General features: G+C 50.7%; 1 protein-coding gene across 4 annotated transcripts in view; it reads right to left on the bottom strand.

The window, feature by feature from the left end:
- Window positions 1-9071: 9071 nt before the first annotated feature.
- St8sia5 (ST8 alpha-N-acetyl-neuraminide alpha-2,8-sialyltransferase 5) overlaps window positions 9072-21672 on the bottom strand; it is a 73594-nt gene continuing 60993 nt past the window's right edge. For 3 of the 4 annotated variants that reach the window (XM_027935705.3, XM_027935706.2, XM_027935707.2), the window contains 2 exons: window positions 18696-18788; window positions 16207-17568 (listed from right to left, as the gene is read on the bottom strand). In XM_027935705.3, coding sequence (XP_027791506.1) covers window positions 17100-17568; window positions 18696-18788 — 562 coding nt within the window. In that variant the 3' untranslated portion in view covers window positions 16207-17099. Of the gene's footprint in view, window positions 14434-16206; window positions 17569-18695; window positions 18789-21672 lie in introns of those variants that run through there. The other variant, XR_011704811.1, reaches the window with a different exon arrangement.

Genomic DNA, 21672 nt, shown 5'->3' with positions numbered 1-21672 from the left:
GGAATGGACTGTCAGGGATCACAAGGAGGCTTTGAATGACCTCAGAAACAGGACACGGGCTCCACCTGTCTCTCTCACATGTCCCACCTTCCCACATCCCCATGACCACCTATCTGTCCAGCCCACGATGCAGACCTGACCATTGGCCCAATCCTCATCCCAGGCTTTTTGACTAGCTGTGAAAATAGGCCCAGATCCACCTCTCATCCCAGGCAGATCCAAGGGCCAGATTTGAGGAAGCCTTGGTGTCACCATATTCTCCCTCTAGACCTAGAGTGAAGCCCTCAAGTGGGCAGCGTAAGAGTCCTCGTGGCCAAAGTTGACTCTTGGATTCCCAGCAGTTTACATATAGATAAAAACACAAAGGGCATGCAGGGTGATGACTGGAACCCAAACCTCTGATAGCAGGAAAGGTCTGTTAAATCCCACTGACTACTGCACGTGTGCATGCATGCACGCCCACACAAGCACACACGTGCAAAATGATCTTGTTGGCAGCTCCTCCTCCTTCAAGTATATTCTATTGCTCTTCACTTACATTCCAGTGCAACTGACTTTTATCAACCAAGATCCTGAATTGCAAGCAACAGAAGCCAACACTGGCTAATTAAAGTTTTTTCAAAAGTTTTATTTAAAAGTTGATAAGGGAGACCTCAGAATTTTTCTGAGTTCTAAGAACTACACTTAGAAGCTGCACCCTGGAAACGATGCTGGGAAATTGCATGTCTGGTGAGGACCCCACTGCCACCACAGCTGAGCCTGGAAGTGTGGCTTGTGTCCCTAAGCTCCAACATGAGCTGCTGCTACCAGAACCACGGCTGCTGCCTATCTCTGCTGGTGTCACCCTTTCCAGAATGGACTCCACTGCCTTCTGCCAATCAGCCTGAGACCTGCACTTTTGAATGGTTGAGCCTCTGTCATGTACGCACACCCTTGCTAGAAAGGAGGCTGGGAAAGGGAATATTTGGCATTTCCAATGCCTAGGTGGGGAGCTGATCTCTTCTCCGAGGACAAAAGGATTAGGATGCTGGGTTGCCAATAGAATAACAAATGTCCATGACATGAACAGAATCCTAGCTCCTCAAACAAATAGTAGAGGCCCTCTCTACCCTGACTCAACCTCCCTCTTCTGAAAGCCACCCTGGGTAAACAGACAAATGCCTATTTCCTAAGCACAACTGCTGCAAGCTTCAGTTAGCTTGGGGCTCTCAGAGCTTTTGCATGTATTTTTCTATCGTCAGCTCTTGCTTTGTAACAATCAGCCACCCAAATCTGAGTGGCACAAGCATTAGTTCTCCCTGTCTGGGACTGGGCTGGTGACTCATCTCTGCTGTCCTTGCCTGGTATCTCTACATCAAGCTATAGGACTGATTGGTCTTTGTAGGGACTGCTGTCCTCTGCACCCATTAAAGATGGGCTGGGCTGAAGGAGCACTCCCCACAAACTCTGGCCCAGAGAAAACTCTTCTCATTCTGTGGTGGAAGTGTAAGGGGCGTGGAATGCAATCCTGACAGTGCAAGCACTTTGGAGGGCTTCACTTGCATCCCTTCTGCTAATATCCTTCCACCAAACAAAGCGACACACAAGGCCAAGCCCATGGTTGCAGGGAGAGGAAGTGGGTCCTGCCTTTGTAGGAGGGTCTGGAGGATCGCAAGGCTGCACGAGCACACTGTGAGGAGTGAAGAATGGGACAGTAATTCAGTCTACCCCAATCTCATCCCCCATATTGCTGCTCCTTCCAGTTAAGTCCTGGGTACCTCCAGCGCCTGGCCCAGAAGGAGTGTGACTCTCAAGAATGAGTGAGTGAGTGAGCAACCTACGAGTGGGAAGTGGGAAGTGGGTAAGGAACATGTAGAAACTGAAGAATCTGGGTGCATGGCCTGGCTGCTCTGCCTCTCACCCATGGCTCCCTGCCTACCCTGTGCCCTGAATTCTCACTCAAGGTAATCAGCTGGTCTGGGGTCTCAGATTGAGCTATCTCCTGTTCTGGGAGAGGAAGAGGATGCAGTGTCTGAGGTTGGTGGTCTTCCTGTTTCACTGAGATGTGAGTTCCCACTGTCATCTTGGGCAAACTCTGGCTAGCTCTAGCTGCCTGGTGTGTTAGGAAAGCAGGCCTTGACCACCTCTGTCTCCTCCAACCCATTCTTCTCAGCAGCTGAGGGATTTTTTCTAAAAATCAATCGGATTGCACCAATCTGCAGCTTATGTGCTCCAATGGCTTCCTGTGCCCTTAGAATAAAACCTGAGCCCCTCTAATACTAACCCCTGCAGGCTCACCCCACTCTCTCCACCCTCCAACCATACTGGCTCCCCCTGGCCCCATTTCCTCCAGTTGGACTCCTCTCCCTGAATGGCCTCATTGTCCTGAGCAAAAGCATACCCAGTCACCCTACTGTACACCTACTGAAGGGTGAACACCTTCCCTCCTGGGTTTGGAGTCCCTGCCTCCCTCCTCTCTCACCAAGATTGCGCTTCCTGGTGGCCATCCTGTGCATCTCCCCCACCTCACAAGGGGGTAACCTCTCAGTCACTCCAGCCAGAATACTTTTCCAGCCAATTGACATCCATTCCCCAGTTGCCTCATTTCCTAGAAAACAAATGAACTATTCCTTGGCCATGTTTGCAGGGTTCTTCTCCCCCAAACATGAGTGAATCTCCTTCATTCCCTACAGATTTCAGCCAAAACCATCTGACTGGAGAGTTCCAGTGCCCAGTCCAAGACCAGGCCAATGGTCCTGCTCCTGACCCCTCCCACTTGCTCTTCCTTGGCCATTGCATGTGGCTCATGGCTCTCAACTTCTGGACCCAGTACCTCAAACACGCTGTGCTCTGTATGATGGAGAACACCTTCATTTTTGCTTGGTCAGGACAATTCTTCCCTTGACATCAGATGAAATCTGGGACAGATCCATGATTGTTGGAGTCCCTATCAGGTAGTTTAGAAGTTCATCAGGCACTACAAGTGACAAACACTTTCTGGATTCAGTAAGGGGACTGCACAGATCCCACAGGAGCCCACCCTGAATCCTCAGCCAACTGGGACTTCTCCATACCTCTTCCCCAGACTGCTGCAGTGGCTGCTGAATTCTGGGGAGGTGGCAGTCACCTTCTATCTGCCTGCCCCCTTCTCTTGGTAGCTGCATGTTCTGACATACATCCTGCCTGTCCCCTGCTACAGAACTGGGACACTCTCAAGAGGACTTTATGTACTCCCAAGGACATCAGTGATGTTTAAAGTCTTTTGTGGTGATGCTTGTGGGTTCACTCCCAGGCTTCCCTCTTTAGCTAGGTGAACTCTTAGGGAGAGAGAGGCAGAGACCCTACCAGATGGAGACTCAGATCTAAGAGCACGACCAGCCATGCTTGTCCTTTTAGTTAGATGAACAAAACCTCCAGCATATGCTCATGTCAGATCAACTAGAACAAAAACATCATCAATTTCAATGGCACCAGATTCGTAGACCTACACAATGTGCCCTCAGATGATTGATGGTTAGATGGCTTAATCAAGAAGAAACATTCTGGACCCCAAATATCAAATGATTGACATTGGGATTTGGTTTGCACAAAATCTTGCCTGGGCACCCAAACAGAGAAAGCATGTATCTAGTCAGAGAGTTGAACCCTGGATGCATTACTGTCTTCTCTTATTTGAGAGGTGAGGGTGTCCACATCCTGCCTTTGGGGTGTATATACCTTTGCTTTGTTATCCTTTAGTAAATCTTTGCTTGAGCCTTGCTTTTGATGCATCCTGAAATTCTTCTCAGTAGCATAAATCCAGAACCTCCCCATGTTGAATTCAGGTCCCACTGCCCTCTTGGAGAGACCTCCTCAGACCCCTGTCAGGTGGCACTCTGACCAGTTCTTTGGATCAGGCAAATCCTAATGCCACATCTGCCCCTGCAGTACACCCCATAGACTCCCCTGCTAAGGTCCCCTCATTCTGACAGGCCACCCTCTTCCGCAAAATACCTTTTTAAAATGACCCCTAGCTGACCTTTCTACCATATGACCTTACTACCAGGACTCACTTCTTGACCCTACATGAGACCAGTGCTGCTGCCCTGACCACCACGGTGTCCTCTGCAAGAGCAGGGCTCCAGTGCTATGGGAATCCATGGCTGCTTTCTGGGGATCCTGCAGGAGCCCCTCTCACGAAGCCTGGAGCCAGGAGGCAGCACTGGTGACCCCCGCCACCCTCCTCCCGCCATCTACCATGATGGTGGTGCTCACAGTACTGTTCTCCCTGTGAAATCCCTTTCAAATCAACCATGACCCCTTAGCTCTTTGCCCTGTGATAAGAGCCCAAGACCAGCATGACTGGTTTTCCGTTGATTTGTCTGAAAGTATAGGTGTCCTAACTCCTCTTTGGGGAAACAGCACCCATTGCCTTGGCTGAAACTGCCATGATCTCCCTCCTCCAGCAAGCCTTCACCCCTGGAGGGCCATGTGTCAGACTTCTGTGCCTCTACAAGAAAGGGCCACTGTCTGCCCTTCGCTTCCCCCACCCTGCACATGTACCTCTGTGGATGGGTCTGCTTTCCCCATTTGTCTTCTAGGGAGCTTTTGGCCCTGTCCCCACCACCCCATCCCCAGGTCACCCATCACCCAGTCCTTGCCACCAGCAGGAGCCTCCTAACTGGCCTCCCCTCAGGCACTCTGGCCCCAGCAATCCTGCCCTCCACACTGTAGCCAGAGTGAGCTTTTTCAGTGCCAACCTGATCACATCCTCTTCCCCCTTCAAGGACTAGCGGATTCTCTGAGAATCAAAATCAACCTTGGGGCTGGGGATGTGGCTCAAGCGGTAGCGTGCTCACCTGGCATTCTCACGGCGCTGGGTTCGATCCTCAGCACCACATACAAATTAAATAAAGATGTTGTGTCCTCCGAAATCTAAACAATAAATATTAAAGATTCTCCCCACCCCCTCTCTCTCTCTCTTAAAAAAAAAAAATCAACCTTGCTAATGTGACCACCTCTTCCCCACAGGGTCCTACTCTGTCAGTGCTCCAGCTGTCCCCCTCCTTCCCGGGGCTCTCTCCCCTTGCAGGCCCCGGATGCTTCCCCCACAAGGCCACCTAGACAGGCTCCCTCCGCAGGGAGCTCTCCATGGTGCTTGATCCCTGGTCCGAGAAATCCTTTCCCGGCTCCTGTAGCTCCTTTACAGCACGGTTTATAATTAAACTTTAGCTGGGAGGTTTTTGACTACCTCCATATCTTGGGCCAGTCTCTACGTTCTGTGAGTGGTGACATGTGCATTTGTTCACTCTTATGTCCCAGTTCCTCAAGGAGCCTAGCTCAATGCAGGGGCTCAGAAAATACTTGTTAAATGAATGAAGTGGTAAACAGCATGAACTTGATAAATGATGTGGAGTAAATAGACAAATGACATTCATACATACATTCGTTCAAAAATATTTATGGAAGGCCCCCTTCTTATGGAAGAGCGTCAGCTCTTTTTCCCACCAGGATAGAGTGGAAGACAAGGGCCAGGTCTCAGGGAGGAGCCTCAAATAGTACTTAGGTTTCAGAGTTGCTTGCTTCAGTGTTTAGCATTTTATGATAATAATAATAATGAAACATCCAAATATCTTACAGCTGTCATCACAATCATCTCAGAGAGGAAATAAATGGTCTCCCCTTGAAAAAATGTCTATGGAAAGTGGCAGGTGGCAGGTGAGCTGAGACCCAGGCTCAGCAGGAGACCAGCACTCCAGAGAATGCTTAAACAGCTGGGGAAAGGAAATGGCAGGAATGTGTTCTACTGCTGAGAGGAAGGTGGGGACAGGAGGACCAGGAGCAGAGAAGGAAGCCTCAGGCAAGGTAGGCAGAGGCTGGGCCACAGGAGTGCTAGCAGCTGGCTGGTGTCCGGACGGGTCTCCACTGGAGGTGATTGCCTGTTGGGAAGTGGTTTCCCTCCCTTCCCTGCCACCTTACCACACTCTGGAACCCATGTTCTTCTGCTCTCTGAGCCCATCCTGTGAGCCCACCTCCTCCCTAGATGAACCTCCCATGTTGTGACCATTGGTACCAAAGAAAGAGCTGTGTCTGACATCTGGACAGTCAACAGATACAAAGCAGTCCCCAGAGCAGGAGCTGAAGGCAGAGGGGACAGGAACTTTGTGAGCCTCTGGGAGTGTTACAAGGAAGGCTGCCAGGGTTCCAAGGATGCAAATTTGGGGACACAAGCCATCCATCTACATCTCTGGAGGCAGGCAGACCCACACCAGGCGTCTGTACCATCCATTAAAAATATATATATATATATATATTTTTTCCTTTTATAAGGGCACCAGAGGAGATGTTTTTTTTTGTTGTTGTTGTTGTTGTTGTTTTTTTGTGCTGCTGGAGATTGAACTCAGGGCCTTGCACATGCTAGGAAAGTGCTCTACCTCTGAGTCACAACCCCCAGCCTACTGTCATCTTTTAAGAGAGGGTTATGTGTGCTCAAATGCCTTTGATGTGATCCAGGACCTTGATGGAGTTATTTTGCTTAGAGAGAGACAGGTCTGCAGAGCCACAAGATCTGGGTCCAGGTATAAGCACATCTCAAATCTCACCTTCTCTAGGCAGCTCCAGTCCCTATGGACCCTCCTTCCTCCTACTGAAGCACCCAGTCCTCTCTCTAGGTCCCTGTGCACCTATGTATCAATTCAGTAGTCCACTTGACTTCTCCTCTTCTGCTCTCTGAGCCCATCCTGTGAGCCCACCTCCTCCCTTGGTTAGATTGCCACTTCTACCAGACAGCCACAGGTCTCCTGATCTTCAGGTACCCCTACACTGCCCAAAGATGTGCCCAGGTGGCCATGAGCCCCTGGGGATGGATATATGGCAACCTCCCCATATTGGACTCGACTCTTGTCAGCCCAGTCCAGGCCAATACACACACATGTGTGTGCATACATACACACACACACACAGAGAGAGAGAGAACAGTCTTTGCTAGATGAACCATTTGACTGGCTTTATTGGGTAGAAATTGAGGGTCTTTCAAACCCAGTGACAGACACAAAATACCCTGATGATGTTTTTTAGGTCTAGGGTTCCAGCCATCACTGCAGAATCACACGCAGCTAGAATTATGCTATACAGGAGTTTGTAGTAACCAAAGCTTCCGAAGCCACATTTGCATAAAAATAGGCCAGCGCTGCAGGGCCCCCTCCCTCAAAGCTCTCAGAATGGCTCAGCATTTCTCTCCAGGGCCAGGGAAAGCTAATCAACTGGACTAGAGGGGGCTTCTGACACCAAAGGCGTTTTTTCTAGCATCCCAGCAAAAGCTACCTTGGTCCTCCCTTTCGTTCTTGGCGGGGGGGGGGGGGGGGGGGGGGGGCAGGCTCTGTGGAGCACCGAGCAGTGTGACTTGGCTCCTGGAGAGGAGAGCAGAGAAAGCTGGAGCAGGAATCAATGGAGACAGCTCAGAGGTGAGTTGCTGCCACCAACTCCTCTGGGAAACATGTAGAGCTTGAATGAAGCCACACCAGGTACAACTGGCCCCAGGGCAAGCACTTCCACAGCTCCTCTGCTGACACCCAGCATCTGTCCTGGCTGTATCTAGGGAGAAGATGGCAGGGGATTGGCTCCAGATGACCCTCTGAGCAGCCCACTGTCTGCTTATTGGGATGAAGCGCTCACTTTGCAAAAAAAATATACACAAACATATACGCACATTTCACACTTCAGACAATACTGCATTGTAGGGGCATTATGGCTTTCTACTGTGATGTCAGGCCTGCCAAGGAAGGGAATCTGCAGTCCATCAAGCCCCTGCCACTTCCCTAAATCACGTGCAGGGTGTGGGAAGACTGGCTGCTTCACAGATAGACCTTGGACAGGGGGACTTGCTCAGAAGTCAGCCACAGTGAGGGCTGAGCATCCCCAGGGTAAGTATTTAAGACTGACTCTGGGGGACAGGCAGGAGCGGCCAGTTGGCACCCACCAGCCTCCTTCCAAAGAGCCAGAGCAGCAGGACACTGGCAGGGATTTCCTCCACACTGCCACTTCGCTCAGGCCTTTGGTCTGAATGACAGTACCAAGTATCACCGCTGCCCCACTCTACCCACAGGTACAGATACCCAGTGCTGCTGGTTCTGACGCCCTGGGCTTGGCAGACAGGAGCAAACACCCAAGGCCCCTCCCTGCACACAGTTGCTGTGCAGGCTGTGAGGCCAGGGGTAAAGCCCACACCTGGACCAAATAACCCCAGCAGGAAGAAGAGGGTAACACAGGGAGCTGGAACTCTCGAGCCTCACCCACCTTGGAAAACCTTGGCCACCCAACAGGAGACCTCCACCGCCAATCCACCCCCACCCCCTCACTCCCCTACCCCCCACCCAACCTGGCGCACACAACCGCCATCTTCGGAGGCCCAGGTAGGGTTGCTACCATCTGCCCTATCCTCCTCCTGGGGTAGCAGCAAAGCCCAGGGAGAAAATGGTGGAAATGCTGGGAAAGCAGGAGTGTCTACCTGCAGGGAAAACGGTGGTATTCTCAAAATCAGAAATTAACCCGGGTCTCCGGTGAGGTCCTGACTCCTTCTCCCATGTGCATTAAATAAGGATGCCACCAGCAGAGCTGGAGGTGCAGAATGAGGGTGTTCCGGCCACATCATCAACCACGCTGCAAGCTCCCTTTGAGGCGGGAAGATGGAAGGGACTGGTCTCCCCTCCCTCTTGTCCTTTTTCCTTGGAGGAGAGGTGGCAGGAAAGAATGGCTGAAGTTACTTACAAGCAAGCTCAGAAGAGGGAGTCTGCCAACTCGGGTACCACCAGAGAAGGGACCCTTTCACTTATGAATTTGTAGATCGCTGAAAGTGGATCTCTTAAGCACCAAGACTTTTTTGAGTATGTTTTTGAGTTTGGGGGGATGGAAATCATTCTGATCATTCTATTGCCTCCTTAATGACCACATGCCGAAGGTTATTTAAAGGAGGTCTCTGCCTGGCGTGATGTCACAGAATGAACAGAGCTGGACCGCTCTGCTGCTCTGAGCTTACTGCCACATACTTGCCTCGGTTGGCTTGTGGCTTCTGAGATGCATGGATCCACCTTCATTGTGAGACGGTTAGCTGCCACTTCTTGCTACATCTATACACCTAACATCTGCTGCCATTCTCTTAGCTTGCTCTATTTATAGAAACTAGAACCAAGTTCACTAGAATTGAATTTGAAGTGAAGGTCATGAGGTTTTGTTGTTTGCAAACTGGCCTTTGATACATAGCTTTATGGGGTCTCACGGTCCTTCATTGGAGTCCTCGGTGACCTGGGAACGTGCTGGTAAGTAGTCCTGGGAAGTGAAGGGGGTTTTACCTCATTTTAATAAACCAGTAACCATTTCTCCTTTAATAAATTGTCAAGATCTTCAAGGGTTCTTGTAAACTTTGTGGTTGAAGTGGAATTCTGAGCTGCAGGGGGTTGATGTCCTCTCCCTGCTGGGATGTCTTCAGAGGGAAGATCGGGGAACTCACCCCTGGGTACAGTGGAGAGAGATGGAGGCAGAAACCAGGTACCACCGACCAGACAGGCAGGTGGCCTCCCTTGCATGTCCCCTCACTGCCACCTGCCTTGATAGTTTTGCACAGGTGTGCAGGGAAGGCAGAGCATGGGGCCTGAGTCAGAAGGCTGGGTCCTCACCCAGGTGGGACAGGCTGGGCCTCCCTATGCCAGAGGGTACAGTGTGGTACTCAGATCCCACCCCAGCACTAGCCATAAAGTGTCACCAATCCCTTAACTCTGGATCACAAAATGCACCTTAATCCTAATAGGCATGGATGAATACCTAACCCAGGCACACTCTGAGCCTCTGAATCCTAGGGGGAGAAATCTGTCACTTTGCTTTTAAAAGACTTTATAATATTTACTTGTTTAAAATGTTTTGAAGGAAAAAAAAAGCCATCTGGGACCTTTAAGAAGTCTCAGGTCTGAATCAGATTTGAGGGAAAGAAACAAACCCCAAACCAGGAAAAAGAATATGGAGTGGGGCGGGGGGGAGGCCAATGTCATTAAAAGACCATCCAGGGCAGTGATCCTGGAAGTGTGGTCCCTGGGAAGGCCACAGCATGGCTTGGAACTTGCTCGAAAGGTTCCACCCAGCCTTACTGACCCAGAGACTCTAGTGCGGCCCAAAGCCACTGAGCTCTCTAAAGATACCTGACACAGGCTCAAATTTGAGAACTACAGATCTGGAATAGCAGTCCCCAGTCCTGGCTATAGATTAGAAATACCTGGAGAGTTTGAAAAACCCTAATAGCCCAGGTCACATCTCAGATCAGTAGAACCAGAAAGTCTTGGGGTGGGGTCCCTTGAGAATTTCTTAAAGCTCTGCAGATGACTCTGGTATACAGCCAAAGCACAGGCCCTCTGCTTGTGGGAGGAGATTCCCAACCATTATACAACAGAACCACCCACCCCGGGAGATCTTTTAAGGTGAGGATTCTGGCTGCCAACCACAAGACAACTGAAACAGATTCTCTGATCTTTTAAGTAACGTGAGAGGACCTGGCATAGGAATTATTTTAAAAAGAACTCTGGCAATTCTAAAGTACACACAAGATTGAGAACCACAGTTCTAGAGGAGATAGGAGGCACACTCCAAAGCCAAGAAGATCATTTAGCTGAAGGACACGCATGACTTCATTGCCAAAGGAAGCATCTTCCAACTGGAAGGAGACAGTCACTGAGTTCTGGCTTTGGTGGCCAAGAGCTGTCATGGTTGTGTAAATTGCTCTTTTTGAAATGAAAAAAAAAAAAATTCACAAAAGAGATTCTGCAAGAGAAAATATCTAAAGACCTTTAAAAGACTCTTGTCACTAAGGACACAACTGCAAGGACAGCTGAGCCCCACTGGCCAAGCAAGACTAGGTTTGCACTTGCCCTCAACCCAGGTACCCAGATCTCCAGAAGCCAGAGGCTGACCGAGGGCTCAGGACAGCTGCTCAAAGCAACTACAAAAATCAGAATTCTGCTAAAGGAACACTATTAATGTCATTTGAAAGCAGCTTTGCCTTAGCGATTCTTTATACTTAGGAAGTCTTTGATATATCATGCTAAGTGAAATGAGCCAGTCACAAAAAGACAATATTCTGTGATTCCATATACTTGAGGGACCTAGAGCAGACAAAGTCATAGAGATAGAAAATAGAATGTTGGTTGCCAGGCAGGGAGGGAGAGGAAAGTGCATTGTCATTCAATGGGTTTAAAGTTTTAATTTTGCAAAATTAGAAGAGTTTTGGAGATTGGTTGCACCATAAAGCAAATGATCTTAACATGCCTGGACTGTACCCTGAAAAATGATCAAGATGCTCAGGTTAATTGCAGGTAATATTTTATATTTAAATATAAAAAGGTAGAAGTTGCCTTGTGTGCCAAATTCTTGTTTCCATCTTCTCAAGATTCCACTCTGGAATTTAGGCCAGGCATTGCTAGTCGATGGCAGAAGCCACAGAACCACAACAGGAGTGTGCTCAAGGCCCCCCTGGACATGTCGCTCATGCTGATTGCCTGGTGTCACGCCCCCTCCAGATTCTCAGTTCACCATTTTAACAAGCACCCAGGTTGTGATGCAGGAGATCTACCTGACTTTGAGGAGCACACCGCCTTGCTGGAATGTCTTGGATGTAATCAATCTCCACAGACTGAGCCTCTTTTGATGAGACCACTCAATAGCAGAAAGCACACCCTGGCCATTCACATACCCCTAGATTGGCCTCACCTGGCCCAGAGTCACAACCAGTTTCCCTTGCTGCAGAGGGATGGGAGCAGGGCATGTGTTGGACTCAGAATGACGTCTCTACCCACAGCTCCCTGGGAATGAGCCCCTGGCCTTCCACTGGAGCAGATATTCTGAAAAGCTCAGCTCAACTGTTTCTCAGCCAAAAACAAAGCATTGAGTCTAGTTTTTGAAACACTATTGATAAATCCCTTGTATTCTACAACCGACCCTGCCCATCAGCCGCAGAAACGCAAGATCCTGACTTATCTCAAGGGGAGTGAGAAAAGGACAAAGGGAAAGAAAGAAAAATAGAACATGTCTTTCCCTTCTTTTTCTTAAGCTAGAGAAAGAGATTGGTCAGCAACCAAGAAGCAGATGAGCAAGATTATGATGATGAAGAAAAATTTAAAAAATAAAAAAGGAAAGCAGAAACGAGGTGCTGGGAGCCAACAGGCCCCCCACCCCCTGGCTCCAATGATGTTCAGTTCTTGGGTCCCAAGCTCCCCAGGATGGGCAGGGGAGTCTGTGCCTTCCTAGAAGGTACTAGGCAAAAAATGACGAACAGAGAACTGTGCTCAGCTCTGACTCCTCCGTGGTGTTAGTCGGTTTATTAACAGGGTGTCCTGCACTGCTGGAGCTTGCGAGGAACCAGGACCTCCTTACTGGAGTGAGCATGTGCTGAAAAGCCCCCAGCTGGCTCTGTGCCAGTGTGAGGGGCACAAAGATGGACCAGATACTGGACCTTCCCTTAGGGAAAAAACAGACCTTCCACCGAGGACATAGACACCGGAGCTGTGTGTTGTGAGGGTGTCCTAACAGAGTCAGCACTGATCACAGCAGAAGCACAGAGGAGAGAGTGCCTGGTCCAGGACCATAGAGAGGTGGCAGGGGCCATAACTGGACCTCATCTGGAAAAGTGGCCAGATCAAAAGAAGGAAGCCGGAGGAAGGAGTATGGCGTGGTTCCAGGCATTTGGATCTGCATGTGCAAAGGCACAGTGCCTGGAGGATCATGGGAAGAAGGGTGGTCTCTGGGAAGGTGAGGGAGCCAGTTTGGAATGTGGCCTGCATGACTTGGTAAAGAACCTGGACTTCACAGTACAAGTAGGCAATGGGACCCACAAAAGGTGTTTTCAGGTGGTAATTCTCTGACAGCAAAAAGATCAGCCAGAAGGGTCTAAATTAGAGCAAGAGCTGGTCTACAGGGAGGAATGAACTCTAGGGGTTTTTCCAAGCTGTAATTGACAAGATTTAGTGAACTAATAAACAGAGACTAAAGAAGGAAGAGTCGAAGTGGAGCCAGATTTGGGGCAGAGGGACCTGTGCCTACTGAGAGTCCAGTTTGTGAGGCCTTGAACTAGGGATGGCCCAACACAGTGGCACTTGATCTTGGCAATAGCTGATCAGGTTGGAGTCTGGTTCTCATGTTTCAGATGATGAATCAGAGCCTCCAGGGGCTTCTGGAACTCCCCAAGGTCACACAGCTACTAAGCAATGGAAAGAGACTCTGATTCCAGATTGTTCTTTTAACTATACCAGTCAAGGACAGGTTGGGGGTCTGAGAAGCTGCTGAGGTGTGGACACTCAGGGGACCCCAGGGGAATGCTTCTGATGTTCCCAGGGAGGATGGGCCTGCAGGGATGGGGTAAGAAGTGAGGACAGGAGAACTGGAGGCTATGAGGAGATGAGATTTCTGCAGGAGCGCTCCTAGTAAGAGCAGAGAACCCTGAGGAAGCTTCACAGAAGAGGATTCACGAAGAAGCTTGAGGAGGAGCATTCAGAGAGGCAGGAAGCACGTCAGGGAAGAATGGTTTGTTAGGAAACACAGACAGCTCCGAGAAGACCAGAAAGGCCAAGTGCATCAGATGTCTGTCATGCTGCTGTCAAGGAGACCTGAGATAGAGGCCCTATTTGATAATGACAATCTTTATGCTGCAACCTCCGGGATTCAGAGTTAACTTCTGCACGCACACACCAGGTGATTGTCTCTGAACCTGGATTTCACAGCACTCTGCACAGTGAGCTTCTAAGTGTTTGTGGGATGCTTCACTAAACGGCTGTGCACACACACCAGACTGTGTCACCAGGAGCACAGGGTTTACACTTTGCTCAAGGCCTGGCACAAAATAAGCACTCAAGGAAGACACAGAGAATGCCAGGCCAGGGCATGCTCTGCTTCCCCTCCGGGGTCAGGAAGCACTTCTCTGCTTTACCCCAACGCTCAGCAGTCAGGACAATGCCAAGCTGCTCTGCCCACTGCAGCACCAGCCGATTAGTGAGCAGAGTTGCTGCTGCCGCATCACTGACTTGGTCCCAGAGGCCTGCCTGACCTTGGGTCACCTTCCTTTCTGCCTGGCTAAGCACGGAGCCATGAGCTGGTTTTGCTGCCTTTCAAGCCCGGAGAAGTAGATTTAGCACAAAAGAAGACTGGGTGGTTGTTTTGTCTGAGGGAAATCAATGTCCCTTAAATACAAATTGAACTGGTAGTCTGTACCGCACAGTGACAGGGCTGCACAGGAATGTGGCAGAGGGCATCCAGAGTCAATGTCCAGGTCTCTCACCTTTGAAATAATGTATTTTCCTACAAACACTGGCTGCAGGAGAAAGAAGGTGATAAGTCAGGAGGCTGGGGAGAGTCCCAGCTAAACCTCTAGCTGGCCATGTGGTCCTGGGCAGGTCAATCATGTTGTCACTTAATGTGTATGCTTTCTGGGCAATCTTTTCTCACCTGAAAAACATGGAGACCACCTCAGTTACCCTCAAGGCCACTGAAAGTGGCTTAGTACTGCTGCAGGTAGCAGGGCTAGGGAGAGGCACCCACAAACAGAGGCTTGCCTTGACCCAGGACAGCCTCCCAGAGCATCTGACCCTAGAACAGGGCCTAGCACCACCCTGCAGTGGCATCTTGGTCTGGAGCCCTCATGTTCAAGCCCTGGTGACAGTGGCTGGGGAGCTAAGGCAGGATTTGGGGCTCCACAGACCTAGGTGCAGTGCCTCCACTGGGAATCTGACTGTGAGCAAGTTTCCAAGTCACTCTGACCTTCAGTCTCCTCCCCTGTATCATGGGAGCCTCCCTACCTGAGGGGTCTTGTGCTGACGATAGGAGATCATGCAGGGAAAGGGCTTAGCATAGTGCCTGGCACACAATGACAGTGTGGTCAGTCTTAGCTATTATAAAAGTAAATATTTATGGCTTAGATCCATACATCACGAACACCTCAAAAAAATGGAGATTGTGCTGGGTGCAGTGGCACACGCCTGTAATCCCAGCCACTCAGGAGACTGATACAGGAGGATCGGGAGTTCAAAGCTAGTCTCAGCCACTTAGCAAAACCCTAAGCAACTTAGTAAAACCCTATCTCAAAATTAAAAAAAAAAATAAAAAGAGCTGGGGATGTAGCTCAGTGGTAAAGCACCCTAGGTTCAATCCCTGGTTCCAAAGGAAGAAATGGAGATTGTAGAGACCTCAGATATATTTTCTAAGCCTCTCCTGGCAGAGATGAGGAAACCAAGATCCTGAAGGGAGCAGGGACTTGTCCTAAGATCCACAGGCAGAAAGTACAGCCATAAGCCCAGTGTCCCAACTCCAACATGGGATGGACCAGGATGCTTCATCCCCAGGTCCTATGAGGACCCTGGCTGGCGCAAATTTCAATCCCAACATCCTTGACTGTGGGGATCCTGGTATCCCACCAACCAAGGCTCTGGCCCCATCCACGCCCACCTAGTACACATCTCCTACCCAGAGGGTCCCCAGAGAGGGCTCTGTCCTCAGCAGGCCCTTGGTAGAGCCCCAGGCATGACTTGACCCAGGCCACTTCCCTATTCTGGGTCTGTTTCCTTAAATGAGACAAATGGCCTTTGAGACCCTTCCAGGTCCGTGTTTTCTGTCTCTCAGGTTGCCCTGCAGCTCTGCCTGAAGAAAAAGGTGATCAGGTAGGGGGTCCCCTCCCTGTTGTGCTCACATGTGGGACTGCAGTATGTGTATAATCCTCCTCCACCTCCAGAAATAGGGATGGTGCCTTTGTCACCTCCCCCTACCCCCCACCTCCAGTCTGCCCAAGGTCAATCAAAGACCAGAACAGGTTCTTCTCCAGAAATGTCTGAGGGAGGGAGGGAAAAAAGGAGGAAAAGGAGGAGGAAAGGAAGGACAGATGGATGGGCAGGCTGAAGCCTCCCGGCACTAACATCTATGCTTCCACACAGCTATGCTCTAAGGCAATTCACCAACAGAGTCTGTTAGGCACAATCACATTCATGGTGGAAACCATCCCCCCACCTCGGGGCGGGGCGGGGCGGGGGCGGGGGGGGGGGGGGGAGGGGGGGGAGCAGAGGGAAGGATTTCAGATGTGAAATGACAAGGGACCCCTCTCAGGCTAGGCACAGCTGATTCTCAGAAGCCCAGGCCCCATGAGTCCCTGTGGTGAAGACATCAGGCCCACACTGCAGGGGGTCCGCGCCTTCATGGCAGAAACCTCAGGGATGCTGGTGTCTGAGGCCCCACCTTGTTTCCTTCCAGTCACTAAGCTCATGTGACAAGGCAGCATTTTCCAGCTGATTGTCCCCATTCAGGAACACAGTATAGCAGGATTCTGCAGTATTCAGGAACATCAAGAGGAACGCATCTTTATAAATAACTCCTGGATAAAATGGAGCTGAAAATAGGGAGACAGAAGAGGAAGCAAATTGCTAAGCACTTATTGAGTCGATAGCATTGGCTTGGAAACCTTAGTGCAAATGGCTGGCCTGTTTTATTTCCTTCTCATCAAGAGGTCAAATGCAGGATGGAACCTAGGGGCACCAAGACTATGTGTGTCCCAGGGTGTGTTTGGAAAGGTGTGGCTGTCTTTGGCCACTGGCTCCCAGGAAAGATAATAATCCAGGTCTCCGCTGGGTGCAGCTGGGGTGCTCACCCCAAGAGCTCTGAACGGCTCTTTCTTCACTGGAAGATCTGGCCACTGGTTGGCCTCTAAGCTCTGAGATGGTAATCCATGGCTAGTCCTTGGTATAAAAGTCAAGAGTCCAAAGGCCCGAATGAAATCTTGACTGTGCTCAGATGTCCTGTTTCCTCCCTCTGGTCCTTAGGGTCATCCTTCAGCCACAAGACCACTTCAGTCTGTGCTCTCTCACAAGCTAAAATTGAGGGGAAATGTGCTTTATTCCTTTGCAATCCCGAGGCCCCTGATTTGGGGCTGTGCCCAGCAGAAAGCACCCTGCAGAGCGCCCCAGCCCTGTCTTCCCGCCCCAGGATCCAAGCACAAAGCTCAATTACTTGAGGGAGCGACAGCCTGCTCACCAGGTCCCTGCACTGCCAGGCCAAGCGCCCCCAGTCCCGCCAGAAGAGAGAGGAGGAGAGGTGGTTCGGTTGTGGGCGGGCAGCCCGACGTGGCCACATCAGCAGCAGCCGCAGGTGCCCGTGTGCACGCGGAGGATGCCGCGGCTGTGCAGGTGCAAGAAGTTGAAGATCTCGGAGGGCATGGCGTGGAAGCCGGGGCGCGGCTTGACGTTGTCGTAGTAGTGGTGCGTGATGTAGAGGCCCGAAGGGTTCATGGGGAAGGCCCAGAAGCCGAACAGGTGCACTTCCTCGCACAGCTCAAGCGCTGCGGTGGCCAGAATGAGGCCGGTGCTGATGCGCTTGGCGCGCACCCCCAGGCTGAGCCAATAGCGCGACACGTTGACCAGGTACTGCGGGTGGAAGTAGTAGACAGCCTGCGGCGACTCGAAGTCGTCCAGCACGTACTTGACGCGGATGGACACGTCGGTATTGCGCGTGTTGTAGAAGGCGGGCAGTAGCACCGACGCGTTCTCGTACACCTGCAGCACGCGGTAGAAGGGCCGCCGCCACTTCTCCAGCTTGTGGAACCTGCGAGGGGACCCAGAGTGAGAGAAGTCCTGTCGCCTGCTCCTCCGGATCCCTAACCCCACCTCTACCCCTCAGTGCCCCTAGCTTCCTGCCCCCTGCCCCCTGGGAGCTTTGCAAAGGGAGGGGGCAGGAACTCACAAGGCTACGCCCCTCCTCTCTCCTCCAGCGCCGCTGCAGAGAAAGGTGTGCCCTTTAAGTGGTGCAGGAGAGATCAGTCCAGACCAAAGGGGCGAATATCTAGTGTGTGGTTGCGGAGCCAAGGGAAAGGCCATGCTTAACCCAAAAAGATGCGCTTGGCACGGGGGCGTGCAGGCCGTCCAGAGTCCTCACATCCTCCCCAGCACTGTCCTCCCCAAGGATGGGCCCTGTACTGGCTCAGCACCCTCCTCAGCCTCTTACCCCATCTATCTGGCACACTTTAACCTTGAACAGCCCACCTTCTGTGGCCTCTCACCGTGTCCTGCCACTTCCTCTGCACCATCTTTGCTACCTTTCTTGGCACCTGATACAATTCATCAACTCCTCCTCCTCCTCCTCCTCCTCCTCCTCCTCTCCTCTTGCCCTTCAACGTGATATGGATGGTGGAACTATGCCCAGCCTTGGGGATCTCAACAAATTGGCCCCTCCCCTGACACCTCCCAGGCACACCCCCAGGGGGCAGCTGGGTGGGGAGCTGCGATCTGTGGCCCTGGCTTCCCCAGTGCCGCCTAGACCCAGCCAGGTAGGGCGCTGCCTGCCCTGGCCACACCCTGGAAGGCTCCTCACAGCCTTAGCCGACAGCAGGCTGACTAGCCCACACTGTCCAAAGGAAATCCAATGCTGGCCTCACATGCAATGTTAAATATTCTAGTAAACACAACTTGAAAAGAGAGAAATGGGAGAGATTAATTTTTATATTTTATTTAACTCAATATATTGAAATAATATCATTTCAAGATGGAATTAATATTTTTAAAATGAGATAAATGACACCCTTTTGTTCTCATTAAGTCTTTGAAACCCATTTCAAAGATTTATATTTGTATATTTCATGGGAACAGCCTGCACACCTCAGTCTGGACTAGCCACGTTCCCAGTGCCCAGTGGCTACAGGGACTGTTGGCTACAGAAGAAAAAGGGCCACTGACCTTTCCGTGATGATGCTGGGGTTCACCGTGACGACGTCCGTCTTCACCCCCACATCCACAGTATACTTCTCTGAGATGGGGGGTAAGTTGCACCTGCAGAAGACACAAAGCAGCCCAGGCAGGGGGTCAGTCACTGTACAGATGACACTGGGAGGGGGCAAGGGTAAGGAAGGGATCACATGGACACAGGGATGCAGAGGTAGCCAGCTGGGCCAGACTTCTGGGGCCAGGTAATAAGACAGCAGCCCTCTTGCTCTGTGTCCAGCATCAGGCCCAGTCACTGGTTTTGCTGAAGTTCCAGACCCAGCAGGCAGAGAAACCACCAGAGGAATTGTATAGTTACAAGCTCTGTATAGAACACCCCTGGATAACAGGACCAGGACTATGGCTCTAAGTGGACGATGGCTGGGGTGCACCCCCTTGCATAGGGGTAGACTTCTCTGAGGAAGCGACACTTACTCGAAGGAGGAAGCAGCAGAAGCCCACCAGTGGAAGACTGGTCAAAGGTGGGAATGGTCAAAGGTAAGTCTTAGAAATGCAGTACTGAGTGACAGAGCAAGTTGCAGAGTGAGCAGAGGAGCAAACTCTGTGCAAAGCCCCTGCCATAGAGTCACGGCCACCAAAGATGCCCTTAAACGTCCTAATACCTGGAACCTATGAATAGGTTCTGCTCACAGGTTCTGCAGCTGCAACTGTTAAGGAGCTTGAGAGAGGGGATCATCCTTGATGAAGCCAAGGTCATCACAGGGTCATACAGGAGAAAGTGATGTCACAACAAAGGAAAGAGAAGAAAACATGTGACTGCAGATCCAGAGAAAGAGACGGGAGGACGCTACGCTGCTGGCATTGAGCCAAGGAAGGCAGACAGCTTCCAGGAGCTGGAAAGGGCAACCCGTCCTCCCTTACAGCCCCCAGAAAGGGACGCAGCCCTGCCAGTGCCTTGACTGCAGCCCACTGAGACCTCTGACCACTGGAGCAGTAAGATGACAAACTTGTGCTGTTTCAAGCCACTACTTGTGGAGACTTGTTACAGCAGTAATAGGAAACTGACCCCAAACAGTGAAAGTTAACAAAGTATTCAGAGTTAAATCCACATGGAATGAAACCACTTTTAACAATCAAGGAAAAATAAGTGCAAAATTCAGGGTGGCGATTACCTCGGGGGTAAAACAGTAGAATGGGAAAGTTGATAGACTGCCTTGATGCAAATCTTCAACTTTTAAATTAAGTGGTTGGTTTACAAATATTTATTTTATTGTTTTCTACATACTTAGAGATGTGGTATAAGGTTTTGGGGTTTTGTTTTGCATCAAATAGTACATGATGAATGAATAAATACACTGAAAAGAAGTGGGTGTTAAGTGGGTAAATTTGAAGGTCATGGGCATTTCAGCTTGTGGAAAGGTCCTGTGGTAGAAGAAAGCAGGAGGCATCTGGGAATGATTGAAGCCTAGTAACTACAGCAGAGTGAGGGTGGTGGTAGAAGCACAGGGCGAGGGGCTGGACTACAAAGGACTGAGACCCATGCAAAGGAGTGTCTGCTCTTTATCCAGGAGAAGTCATGAGAAGTCATGGGTCTAAGGAACGACTGTATAGAACAACCCTGGATAACAGGACCAGGACTATCACCTGTCTTATAACCCAGTCATACCTCTCCTATCAGACCAGTGTGGAAGGCAGGTTTTACATTCCCCTTACAGACAGGGGATGTGCAGTTATCATGTATTGAGCACCTACAACATGCCAGGAGCTTTCACAGGATTATACGAGACATGGTTAACCTTAAGGGGCAGATATTAGGTCCCCTGTGTTATGAATGAGAAGCAAGACATTTGGAGAAGTACAGAGACCTGAAGCTGTGAAGTGGTTGAGTCATGGCTGGGGACACGTCTGTCTGACCTTGAACCTAAGGCGCTTTCCCAAAACTGGATGTCCTATCCAGTAGGGACATCGCTGGACACAAAAGGGACTGGCAAATCTTGGATATGCATGGCAGGCACTCAGCCAGGCTTTGCCACTAATGTCCCACTAGGACAAAGACAGTGACAACAATGAGAGGACCCCGTGTCTCTAAAACCAGCACAAACAACTGTGCGTTACACCTGGCTCAGGTGGTAGGACGAGAGCACGCCCCAGGGAAATGCTTCCTGGCCCCTGGGGAGCTGAGGAGAGGCCATGGTACTGCATGGAGAACGCAGGACAAGAGCCACATCCCTAGTTCTGACCGTGACCAGCCATGTGGTCTGGGCCTGGAATGTCACCCCCACACCCCCGCAGTTGTTTTCATCTGTAAAATGAGAGAATATCAAAAGGCAAATTTGTATTATAACAAAGCTTAGTGTGTGTCCCACATTGCTGGAAGATCTTGCCTGTATTAACTCATTCAATCCTCACGGGGGCGGCGGGGGGGGGGGGCGGGAGGGGGGGGTAGGTACCATGGTGGCCCTCATCCTGCATTTCAGGAAGGGAAGATGGAATGGTCAGTTAGGTCACTTGCCTAAGGTGACACAGTCCCTAGTTCAGACGCAGGCTTCCAGGCCTCAAACTCATGGCTTAACCAATCTATCACCACGAAGCATCCTGGGGATACTGTGACCCCGTCCTTCCCCTCACTCCTGCACCCCTTCACCCCATGCTCGTTTTCTGAGTTATTACAATGTGCCAGCCACTATCATAGGAAGTTCTCTGTGTTTCCAGTCCCCACAGGTGAAACCACTCGGCTGATCATGGCTACAGGGCTGGGTGTCTAATGCCACATGAGATGTGGCACCAGGTTCCATGAAGAGTGCAAGCGGAGACAGCCAGGGAAGGAGTGGGGATCCCTGAACTAAGCTTGAAGGACAAGGGGACAGCATAGCCAGAAGGTCAGGGGGGCCAGAATGGGCAACCTTCTAGGTGGAGAGGACGAGACCTTGAAAGAGTAGTAGCTGACATTTCTTAGGCACTGACAGAGTGTCCAGGGCAGTACGCATAAGAG

This window comes from Marmota flaviventris, chromosome 16 (assembly GCF_047511675.1).
Source record: "Marmota flaviventris isolate mMarFla1 chromosome 16, mMarFla1.hap1, whole genome shotgun sequence".
In the NCBI taxonomy this organism is placed as follows: Eukaryota; Metazoa; Chordata; class Mammalia; order Rodentia; family Sciuridae; genus Marmota; species Marmota flaviventris.
Note: the sequence above shows the minus strand (reverse complement) of the source record. Positions and strands in the feature narration are given on the sequence as shown.